The sequence below is a fragment of the Lipotes vexillifer genome, unplaced genomic scaffold (genome assembly GCF_000442215.2).
Source record: "Lipotes vexillifer unplaced genomic scaffold, Lipotes_vexillifer_v1.1 scaffold926, whole genome shotgun sequence".
In the NCBI taxonomy this organism is placed as follows: Eukaryota; Metazoa; Chordata; class Mammalia; order Artiodactyla; family Lipotidae; genus Lipotes; species Lipotes vexillifer.
The window spans coordinates 1170798-1182086 of record NW_006798085.1 but is presented as its reverse complement, the minus strand read 5'-3'; the positions used below and the strand labels follow the sequence as shown (position 1 = coordinate 1182086).

The window sequence follows — 11289 nt, the reverse complement described above, 5'->3', positions numbered from 1 at the left end:
GGGAAAGAGAAAGAGAAAATTAGAGAAAAAGAGAAAGCATCAAAATAGAAACAGAAGATATAAAGAAGAACCAAATGGAAATTTAAGAAGTAAAATACAATAACCAAAATTAAAAATTCAATGGATAGGCTCAATAGGGAGTGGAAGGGACAGAGGAAAAAATCAGTGAACTTGAAGACAGAACAATAACAATTACCCCACCTGAACAACAGAGAGAAAATAGACTGGGAAAAAAAAAATGAATCATGAGAATGAGAAGACAAGCCAATGGCAGACAATATTTGCAAAACACAAACCTGATAAAAGACTGTTATCCAAAATACTAAAAGAATCTTAGGGAGATTCCACAACTACTGAAGCCCGAGTGCCTAGTGCCTAATTCCACAACTACTGAAGCCCGAGTGCCTAGAGCCTGTGCTCCACAACAAGAGAAACCACCGTAATGAGAAGCCCGCGCACCACAACGAAGAGTAGCCCCTGCCTGCCGCAACTAGAGAAAGCCTGCATGCAACAACGAAGACCCAACACTGCCAAAAATAATAATTAAAAAAAGAAAATGAACAGCCTAATTAAAAAATGGGCAAATGACCTGAACAGACATCTCTCCAAGGAAGATATACAGAGGGCAAGTAAGCATATGAAAAGATGCTCAACATCATATGTCATTAGGGAACAGCAAATTAAAACAATGAAATAGTACTATGCACCTATTAGAATGGCCAAAACCCAAAATACTAAAAACATCCAAATACTGGCATGAATATGGAGCAACAGGGACTCTGATTCATTGCTGGTAGGAACACAAAATAGTATAGCCACTTTGGAAGACAGTTTGGTGGTTTTTTACAAAACTAAACATACTCTTAGCATCCAATCCAGCAATCACGCTCCTTGGTATTTATCCAAATGAGTTGAAAACTTAGATCCACACACAAAAACCTGCATATGAATGGTTATAGCATCTTTATTCATAATTCCCCAAACTTGGAAGTACCTTAGTAGGTGATGGATAAACAAACTGTATTACATCCAGACAATGGAATATTATTCAATGCCAAAAAGAAATGAGCTATCAAGCCATGGGGAAACTATAAATGCATATTGCTAGGTCAAAGAAGCCAATCTGAAATGGCTTCATGTTGTAAGAATCCAACTATATGACATTCTGCAAAAAAAGTAAAACTATGGAGACAGTAAAAGGATCAGTAGTTGCGAGGGGTTACAGGGGGAAGAGGGTTGGATAGGTAAAGCAGAAAAGATTTTTAGGGCTCTGAAACAATTCTGTAAGATGCTATCATGGTGGATACATGTCATCATACATTTTCCTAAATCCATAGAATGTACAACACCAAGAGTGAACCCTAATGTCAACCACAGATTTGGGGCGATAATGATGTATCAGTTTAGGTTCATTGATTGTAACAAATGTATCATTCTGCTGCAGAATATTGACTGGGGGGCAGAGAGCTATGCCTGTGTGGGGCAGGGGGGATAAAGGAACACTATATACTTTTCCTTTCAGTTTTGCTGTGAACCTAAAACTGCTCTAAAAAATACAGTCTATTAATTTTTAAAAATTGAACAGAGACTCAGGGACCTGTGAGACAACAACAAAGGATCTAAAGCTCCTGGCAGAGTCCCAGAAGAAGAACAGAAAAAGTGTAGGGCTGAAGAAGTACTCAAAGAAATTATGGCTGAAAACTTCTGAAATTTGGTAAGAGATATAAACCTACAGATTCAAACAGCTGAGCAAAACCCAAATGGGATTAAACCCAAAGAAATCCACACAAGATACCTCATCATTAAATATCAGAAAACTGAAGACAAATTAAAAATCTTGAAAGCAGAGAGAGAAACAGCACCCTATCAATAAAGGAAATATAATTCAAAAGAATAAATTTCTCATCAGAAACCATAGAGGTCAACAAAAAGTGACACAACATTTTTCAAGTGCTGAAAGAAAAGAACTATGAACTCACCTACCTCCAGCGAAAATATCCCTCAGGAATGAATAAATGCGAAATCAAGACATTCTCAGATGAAGGAAAACCTTGGTCACAAGGATACATACCTGAAATTGTCACAAGGATACCTACCTGAAAGAATGACTAAATGAAGCTCCCTAAACAGTAAAGATAAAAGAAGAAATCTTGGAAAATCAGGAAGGAAAAAAAAAAACATAATAAGCAAAATTTTGGGTAAATACAATAGACTTTCCTTCTCCCCTTGAGTTGTCTATTATGTTTGAAGATTGAAGCAAAAATTAGAAAACTAATGTGGTTCTGAATGTATATAGAGGACACTTAAGACAGTTGTATTATAAATGGGTGAGGGGAGGGTGGGGGGGTAGGATGAACTGGGATATTGGGATTGATATATATACACTAAGATGTGTAAAATAGATAACTAATGAGAACCTGCTGTATAGCACAGGGAACTCCACTTTGCTGTACAGTAGAAACTAACACAACACTGTAAAACTACTATACCCCAATAAAAATAAATAAATAAAATAAATGGGTGAGGGTAAAGTGATGCAAAAGATGTAAGATTTCTATGTTTCACTCAAACTGGTAAAATGACAACATCATAGATTTTGCTATTACACACGTGTGTCCACACACACACACAAATGTACCTAGAGCAACCACTAAAGAAGTATACAAAGAGATACACTCAAAAACGCTACACAGGCATACCTCATTTTATTGCACTTCACAAATACAGCGGTTTTTACAAATTGAAGGTTTGTGGCAACCCTGAGTCTAGCAAGTATATTGGCCCCATTTTTCCAACAGCATTTGCTCACTCCATGTCTCTGTGTCACATTTTGGTAATTCTTGCAATATTTCAAACTTTTTCATTATTATTATATTTGTTATGGTGATCTGTGATCAGTGATCTTTGATGTTACTATTGCAGTAAGATTACAACTCGATGAAGGCTTAGATGATTGTTAGCATTTTTTAGCAATGAAGTATTTTAAAACTAAGGTATGTACGTTGTTTTTATAGACATAATGCTATTGCACACTTAATAGACTATAGTATAGTGTAAGCATAACTTTTATATGCACTAAGAAACCAAAAAATTGGTGTCACTCACTTTATTGCAATATTCACTTTATTGTGGTGGTCCGGAATGAAACCCGCAATATCTATGAGGTATACCTATAGATAAATCAAAATTGAATTCTAAAAAACGTTCACATAACCCAAAGGAAGGGAGGAAAAGAAAACAAAGAAGTGAACACAGAACAAACAGAAAACAAAAAATTAAGGGTCACACTTAAGCCCTAACATGTTGATAATTACTTTAAATGTAAATGATCTACATACACCAGTTAAAAGTCAAAGATTCGTAGCGTAGATGAAAAAACATGGCCCAACTATATGCTATCTACAAAAAACTCACTTCAAATATAATGATATTGGGAGACTGAAAGTAAAAGGATAGAAAAATATATATCATTCAAATATTAATAAAGAAAAGGGAGTGCTTATATTAATATCAAATAAAGATGTTAGAGCAAAGAAAATTACTGGAGACAGAGGGGGCATTACATAATGATAAAAGGGTGAATCCACCAAAAAGACAAAGCAATCCTAAATGTGTGAGATTTGCAACAGAGTTGCCAAATATGTGAAGCAAAACCTGATAGAACTGAAAGGAGAAATAGAAAAAGCTAGAATTACAGTTAGAGACTTCAACACACCTCTCTGAACAATAAATAGAAGATTCTGACAGAAAATCAGGAAGGATATAGAAGTCAACAATACTATCAACCAATGGAATCTAAACAACATGTATAGAACACATCACCCAACCATAACAGAAAATACTTTCTTTTCAAGTGCCCATGGAACATATGCCAAGATAGAACATACCCTGGGCCATAAACAATACCCCCAAATTTAAACAAATCGAAATCATAAAGAATGTGTTATCCAACCACAAATGAATCAAAGTAGAAACCAATAACAGAAAGATAGGAAAATCTGCAAACACTTGGAAACTAATAATTCACTTCTAAATAATCCATGAGCCAAATAGTCTCAAGGGAACCCAAAAATACATTGAATGAGAATGAAAATAAAATATATCAAAACATGTGAGATACAATTAAAGTAACACTGAGAAGGAGATTTATGGCACTAAACGTACACATTAGAAAAAAGAGGAAAAGCCCGAAATGAATCCTCTAAGCTCCCACCTAAAAGAATAGTAACGTACACCCAAAGCAAGCAGAGAGAAGGAAAACTGACAGCAAAAATCAATGAAATTGAGAACAGAAAAGCAATAGGGAAAATCAATGAAACTATGAGCTGGTTCTTTGAAAAGATCAATAAAACTGACAAATCTCTGGCAAGACTGACAAAGAGTAAATAACGTAAGAGAGAAGGCACAAATTACTAATATCAGGAATAAAGCAGGGAATATCACTACAGATCCTGCACACATGAAACCATAATAATGGAATACTAAAAACAACTCCACACACATAAATTTGATTACTTAGATGAAACCGACCAATGCCTCAAAAAACACAAACTACCAAAATCCAACTGATATGAGATACATAATTTGATTAGCCCCACAACTATTAAGGAAAACAATTTTGTAATTTTAATGCTCCCCCAACAGCAATCTTTTGGCCCAGATGTTTTCACTGAAGAATCCCACCAAACACTGAAAGAATTAACACTGTTACATAATCTCTTCTAGAAAAACAGAAGAGGAAGGAACACTTCCAAATTCATTTTATGAAGCTAGTATTACCCTAATATCAAAACCAAGCAAAACAGTACTGAAAGAGAAACCTACAGGCAAATATCTCTCATGAAGGTAGATTTTTAAATCCCTAATAAAATATTAGCAAATAGAATTGAGCAATGTATATAAAGAATTGTAAACCATGACCAAGTGGGGTTAATTTCAGGGATGCAAGACTGGTTCAATACTTGACAGTACATCAACGTAATCCATCATATTAATAAGCTAAAGAAGAAAAATCACACAAACAATTCAATTGATACAGAAAAAATATTTGACAAAATTCAATACCCATTCATATTAAAAAAAAAAAAAAGTCTCAGAAAAATAGAGAGGGGAATTTCCTCAACTTGATAAAGATCATCTACCAAAAAAACCAAAAAAAAAAACCCTGCAGCTAACTCATACTTAATGTTGAAAGATGAAATGCTTTCCCCCAAGACCCAGAACAAAGCGAGCCTGCCCACCCTCACCACTCTTATTCAATATAGTGCTAGAAGTTACAATCAGTGCAATAAGGCAAAAAAGGGAAATGAAAGGATACAGACTGGAAATATGAAATAAAACTGTCCCTATTCACAGGCAACATGATTCTCTACATAGAAAATTCCAACGAGTCTACCAAAAATATATATATATATATAAAACACCTAGAAATAGTAAGTCAGTTGAACAAGGTCATAGAATACAAGATGAACATACAAAAGTCAACTGTATTTCTGTATGCTAGCAATGCACATGTGAACACCAAAATTAAAAATACAGTACCATTTACAATCACTCAAAGAATGAAATGCTTAAATGTAAATCTAACAAAATATGTGCAGGACATATATGCTGAAAATTATAAAACGCTCATGAAAAAAATCAATGAGAATTTAAATAAATGGAGATGCATACCCAGGTGTTCATGGATTGGAAAACTCAACGTAGTAAAGATGTCAATTCTCCTCAAATTAATATATGGCTCTAACACAATTCCTATGAAAATCCCAGAAAGATTTTTTTGTAGATATAGACAAGATTATTCTAAAATTTATATGGAAAGACAAAGAATTAGAATAGCTAAAACAATTTTGAAAAAAGAATAAAATTGAAGGAAAGGGTCTACCTATATTCAAGATTTATTCCATAGTAATCAAGACTATGGTGTTGGAGGAGGGATAGGCACATTGATCAGTGGAAAAGAATAGAGAATCCAGAAATAGACATACACAAATATGCCTAACTGATTTTTGACAAAGATGCAAAACCAACTCAATGGAGGAAGCATAGCATTTCCAGCAAATGATGCTGGAGCAATTGGACAACCACAGGCAAAAGAATGAACCTTGGCTTAAGCCTCAAACTTTACATGAAAATAAACACAAAACAGATCACAGATTTCAACTTAAAACCCAAAATTATAAAACTTTTAGTAAAAAGAAAAAAAGGACAAATTCTTTGGTATCTAGAGTTAGACAAAGAGTTCTTGACACCAAAACCATGACTTAGAGAGGAAAAAATTGATAAATTGGACTTCATCGAAATTTAAAACTTTTGCTCTGAGAGACACCAAGAGATGAAAAGACAAGTTACAATGTGGGAGAAAATACTTGCAAAGCACATATCCAACAAAGAACAAGTATCTAGAATATAGAAAGAAGTCTCAAAACTCAGTGGTAAAAAACAGTCCAGTTATAAAATGGGCAAATGACGTAAAGATTTTACCCAAGAGGATACAGCACAGATGGCAAATGGGCACATGAAAAGATGAACATGATTAGCCACCAGGGAAATACAAATTAAAACCACAGCGAGATGTCACTACACATCTATCAGAATGACTAAAAATAAAAAATTATGACAACACCAAATGCTGGTGAGGATGCAGAGAAACTGGATTCCGCATACACTGCTGGTGAGAATGCACAATGGTACAACCACTCTGGAAAATAGCTTCCTAAAAATCTAAACATACACTTATAATATGACCCAGAAATTGCACTCCTGGGCATTTTTTCCCAGAGAAATGAAGCCTTGTGCTCACACAAAAAACCTGTATATGGATGTTTATAGCAGGGGTTGTAACAACCCCAAACTGGAAACAACCCAGAGGTCCTTCAACAGGTGAATGGTTAAATGAACTACAGTACATCCATATCATGGAATACTACTTAGCAATAAAAACGACTGAAGTTTTGATATATGTAAAAACTTGGACAAATGTCCACTTTCCTCCTTTGTAACAAGGAGGAGGTTGTCTCAAGAGCCTTCCCGTTTGGGAATTCAAGATACAGATGAGCAGAGTGGGGCAGGATGAGAGCATGTTTGAAAGAGCTTAGGGATTTTATTTTACTTTATTTTTTAGAACTTTTAGAGATTCAAAATAATCAGAAGGAAGTGGCTTGATGAAGGCCAACTGTCGTGCTTCATGGGAGCCCATTTTGGAAGCTGGGAACCCAGGAGAAGGGGAGTTTAGGGTAGGTGCATTCTGTTGGCACAAGACGAAGTCTGCTCAGCCGTAGTGAACTTTAAGGTTGTTGCTTTCTCACACTGAGATGGGACAGGGTGGATTTGAGGCCTAAACTGAAAGGATTCTGTGTTCCCAGGAACATAAGGAAATATCTTTGTTCTGATACACAAAATTAAGCGTTCATCAGTCAAGGCAACTAAAGAACTGGAGAGAGCCACATTGCCTCCTGAACACTGGGAGCAATGACAAGTCCAGTGTCAGAGCACATTCAGCTGGTGTAACAGTATTTGTCATGTGATTCTCAAGCACGACCAGTGTCTGCATTGTGTTCAGGCTAGGAAGTGAAGTACACAGTTCAGGGTCCACGAAAACCTCCACAAGCTCAGTTGCTGCACATAACGCACAAAGGCGGGATTTTACATCCGGGACAGGAACCCCGCTAAAACCGGAAGCACCCATTGCTACGTGGTCTAATGGGGGCATACGTAGGGTCTCCCAACAGCCAATCCTAGTGCCAGGAGTGTTTAGGAGGCGTAGCCGTGGAGAGACAGTGGCCAATGGCAGAGAGGTCCGTTAATAGAGTGAGGGCAACGGCGGGTGAGGGGAACAGAGTACAGCCGCCAGGGGAGGCTGAGGAGCTCTAGCCAGTTCGGTGGTCAGACTGTTGACGTGAACTGTAGCGGTACTTCAGCCACCAAACTTCGATTCTCGCCCGCCCTTAAACATCATGGGAGATTCACAGAGTGAGCATCAGCGGATGTTACGACGCCACAGCCGCGAGAAGACAGAGCTGCAGGCCCACATTCAGGGCATGAAGAGCTTGATCCCCAAGAGCGACAAGAAGAGAAGAAAGCAGTTGCTCCGCGATGTGGCCCGCCTCGAGGCTGAGATGGAGCAGAGGCACCAGCAGGAGCTGGAGCAGTTCCAGGAGAGTTTCCCTGATAACAGCAGCCTCGATTCTGTCACTGAAGATCTGGCCAAGCTGGATCTCGAGAACAAGCCTCCTCACCTCTGGAGGGCACAGAGAAAGCACAAAAGAAAGGAGGCCTTCAGGAGAGAAAGCCAGGAGAGGATGGCCAAGCCTGAGATGGAGCATCTGGCCAGCTTGCGCCATGACGAGGAAATGAAGCTCGGCGCCATCCTGCGGGCCAAGAATCTGGAGGTGAAGGATATCCCGGCCGACGACCACTGCATGTACCGCGCCATCCAAGACCAGCTGGTGTTCTCCGTGACCGTGGGGAGCCTGCGGAGGCGCACCGCCGAGTACATGCGGAAGCATGTCGACGACTTCCTGCCCTTCCTCAGTAACCCCGAAACCGGCGACGCCTGCAGCCGCGACGACTTCTTCATCTACTGCGACAACATCATGTTCAGCGCGTCGTGTGGAAGCCAGCTCGAGCTGAGGGCCCTGTCGCACGTCCTGCAGACCCCCATCGAGGTGATTCAGGCCAACTTGCCCGCCGTCGTCATCGGAGAGGAGTACACCAAGAAGCCGCTCACCCTGGTCTGCAAGCACTACTCCTACAGCTGTGAGGAGCACTACAACTCGGTGAAGCCACTCGACGCCGGCTCCGGCGGGAGCGTGGCCCGGCGTCTCTTCTAGGCCCGCTGCCGCCATCGCCGTGGCGGCTGCCGTTGGAGCCGAATCTGCCGCCGCCGCGTCTCCTCAGCAGGCTCCGCTTTTTTCCTTCGGTTTTCTCAGGGTTTTGTTTATTCATTTTACTTAGAGTTCACCCCCTCTCTCCTCCCCCGCCCCCCCTTCTTCCTTCCTCGCTCTTCTATCCTCCTCGATCGTCCCTGGGTTGCTTCTTTCACGGGGTAGGGGGACCGGAGGCCAGTGACCAGGAAGAGATCTGTACCGTCCTACCCTAGCGGAGTGAGTTTGCCAAGTTCTCACCTTTCTTGCCCTGAAGGGTCTCTGCGCCCCAACCCATGAGAACTGGTCATGTTGCAAGTGACTTTGGGGTTCAAAAAATGGCAACTTAGTTTGATGCATTCTTCACTTGGGGGAAAAAAATCAGTTTAGCTCAGAATCTTCCGGTTGCCCCGTGAATGTATTCATTACTTAAAGTTGAAGTTGATGTGAATGAAATGATTTGGGAATGCCTTTTGCTTGGAAAAAAATGTATCCTGGGCTGTTTGGGTGTTTTGCTTTCCACTTCAACTGGGCTACTCAGGAGACGTCTCAAGTTACAAACAAGACCTCCTCTAGTTTTTTTTTTTTTTTTTGGTTGCACTTGGTCTTCGTTGCAGTGTGGGGGCTCTAGGCGCACGGGTTTCAGTAGTTATGGTGTGTGGGCTTAGTAGTTGTGGCTTGCAGGCTTAGTTGCTCCGCGGCATGTGGGGTGGGGTCTTCCCTGACCAGGGCTCGAACCTGTGTCCCCGGAATTCTTAACCACTGAGCCACCAGGGAAGCCCTAGTATTTTGTTTTGTTTTTTCATAAAACCTTGTATGGTTGCAAATTAATTACAGTTGTTTAGATGTTTCCTTAATTCTAAATAATTTTTGTTAACTTTAGAAGTTAAATGTAAGCGTTAAATGTAGAAAGTAGATTTACCTAAACTGATAGGCTAGATAAGGCTTGCTCTAAGATGTGAAAGATCTCAATTTAATTTCCTTTATTAAATATAAGAAAGGACATGACTTTATTCAAGTAGTTGATTCATTTCATTATATCTGCAATTGATGTGAAGTAAGAAGAGACAAACTGATAGGTAGTTTAACTTACTGTGAGGGGTGACATCAACTAGTAAGTTTCCTTTATTCTCAGACATAAAAGGGTATAACTTTGTTCAAGCAGTTGGTCCACTTTGTTCTATCTACAACTGGTATGAATGTGAAAGATCTGAACTTAGTCGTTTTCCTTAATTCTTAGAGATAAAAAGTATTTAAAGAGAGATTTTAAAAAGCATTAAAGTAGTTGATTCATTTTGTTATATCTGCAACTGGTATGAAGCAAAAAAAAAAGTGAGCAATAAACTTTTGTTGATATTTGAGACTTGTTGATATCTTGAATTTGCCAAAAAAAGTAAAAGTGAAATGATTTGCAGTAAACAATTAAAAAACATTTAACCTTTAGATCCTGTATTTCAGTGAGATTACTTAAATTCATTTAAAAATTCTTTGTACACACCAAATGTTCTAAAATAAAATATACAAAGGGGAAAAGGGGAACAGTAGTTTGTTTAAAGAATAAAAGCAGTTTAAAAAAATACCTGGTTTTCCATTTTTGTATAGCTGACTTAGTTCATATAGAGTTTGTATCCCAGGATCGACTTCAGCAAAGGAATCCTGGAGGGTTAGGGAGCAGGAGTGAAGGGGGAGGACACAGTGACAGATGAGGCTTTTGGAAGGAGGAATGGGCCTGAAGTCTTGGTGGTGGCCTAGAGTGGAATATCTCCCAGGGAAGGATTTAGAGAGTAACAAGATAGTTGAAGCTATCCTGAGTTGATGTTTCACTCAGTGAAAACATCATGAAATGGCTTCAGTTAAGGATGTTTTCATTGCTATGCATGAAAAAGAATTCTCACTTTCAAAAACTTGCCAGTCCAGGGCTAGTTGCAGGAGGGAAAGAAGTGCCACTGTTTTTTTTTTTTTTTCTTGAAGGCACGGGGTGGGGTGGGGGAATCTGTTTTCAAAATACAAATATAGAAATCCTGCCAGATAGCTCACTGTGTAAATGTGCGCATCAGATACACTGTCAGATAGCCAGCTGGCTGAGAAGAGGAAGTCCCTGAGAAAACTAGGTATTTGGATGCATTGTGAGAAGAGGGCCTTTTATAGGGATGAGAATGCTGCCTGGGGAAGGAAGAATAGGCCAGGAAGGGAGGCATAATCTGTAGAAGGGGGCCTGGCTGGGAAAAGTGGTGAAAATTGGGGAAGGGGTCAGTCTAGGGGGATGAATAGGACATGGCAGGGGAAAGGGGAACAGGCAGAAGAAGGGGAGACGGCTAGGTAAGGAGACTTGTGTGGACTGGGGCACAGGGTGAAGAAGGAGGCCAGGCTAGGAAGGGGATAATGGAGTGAGGGCTGCTTATGGAAGGAGGACCTGGCTGGTCAA

The 11289-nt window shown here is 39.5% G+C and overlaps 1 protein-coding gene across 1 annotated transcript; it reads left to right on the top strand.

The window, feature by feature from the left end:
* Positions 1 to 7955: 7955 nt before the first annotated feature.
* OTUD6A (OTU deubiquitinase 6A) lies at positions 7956 to 8831 on the top strand. The gene has a single exon (XM_007470134.1). It carries the CDS (start codon positions 7956 to 7958, stop codon positions 8829 to 8831), a length of 876 nt encoding a protein of 291 aa, XP_007470196.1.
* Positions 8832 to 11289: the final 2458 nt, after the last annotated feature.

What these genes read in the sequence shown, in the direction of transcription:
- OTUD6A (XM_007470134.1), top strand. Translation starts at nt 7,956, where the DNA reads ATGGGAGATTCACAGAGTGAGCATCAGCGGATGTTACGACGCCACAGC.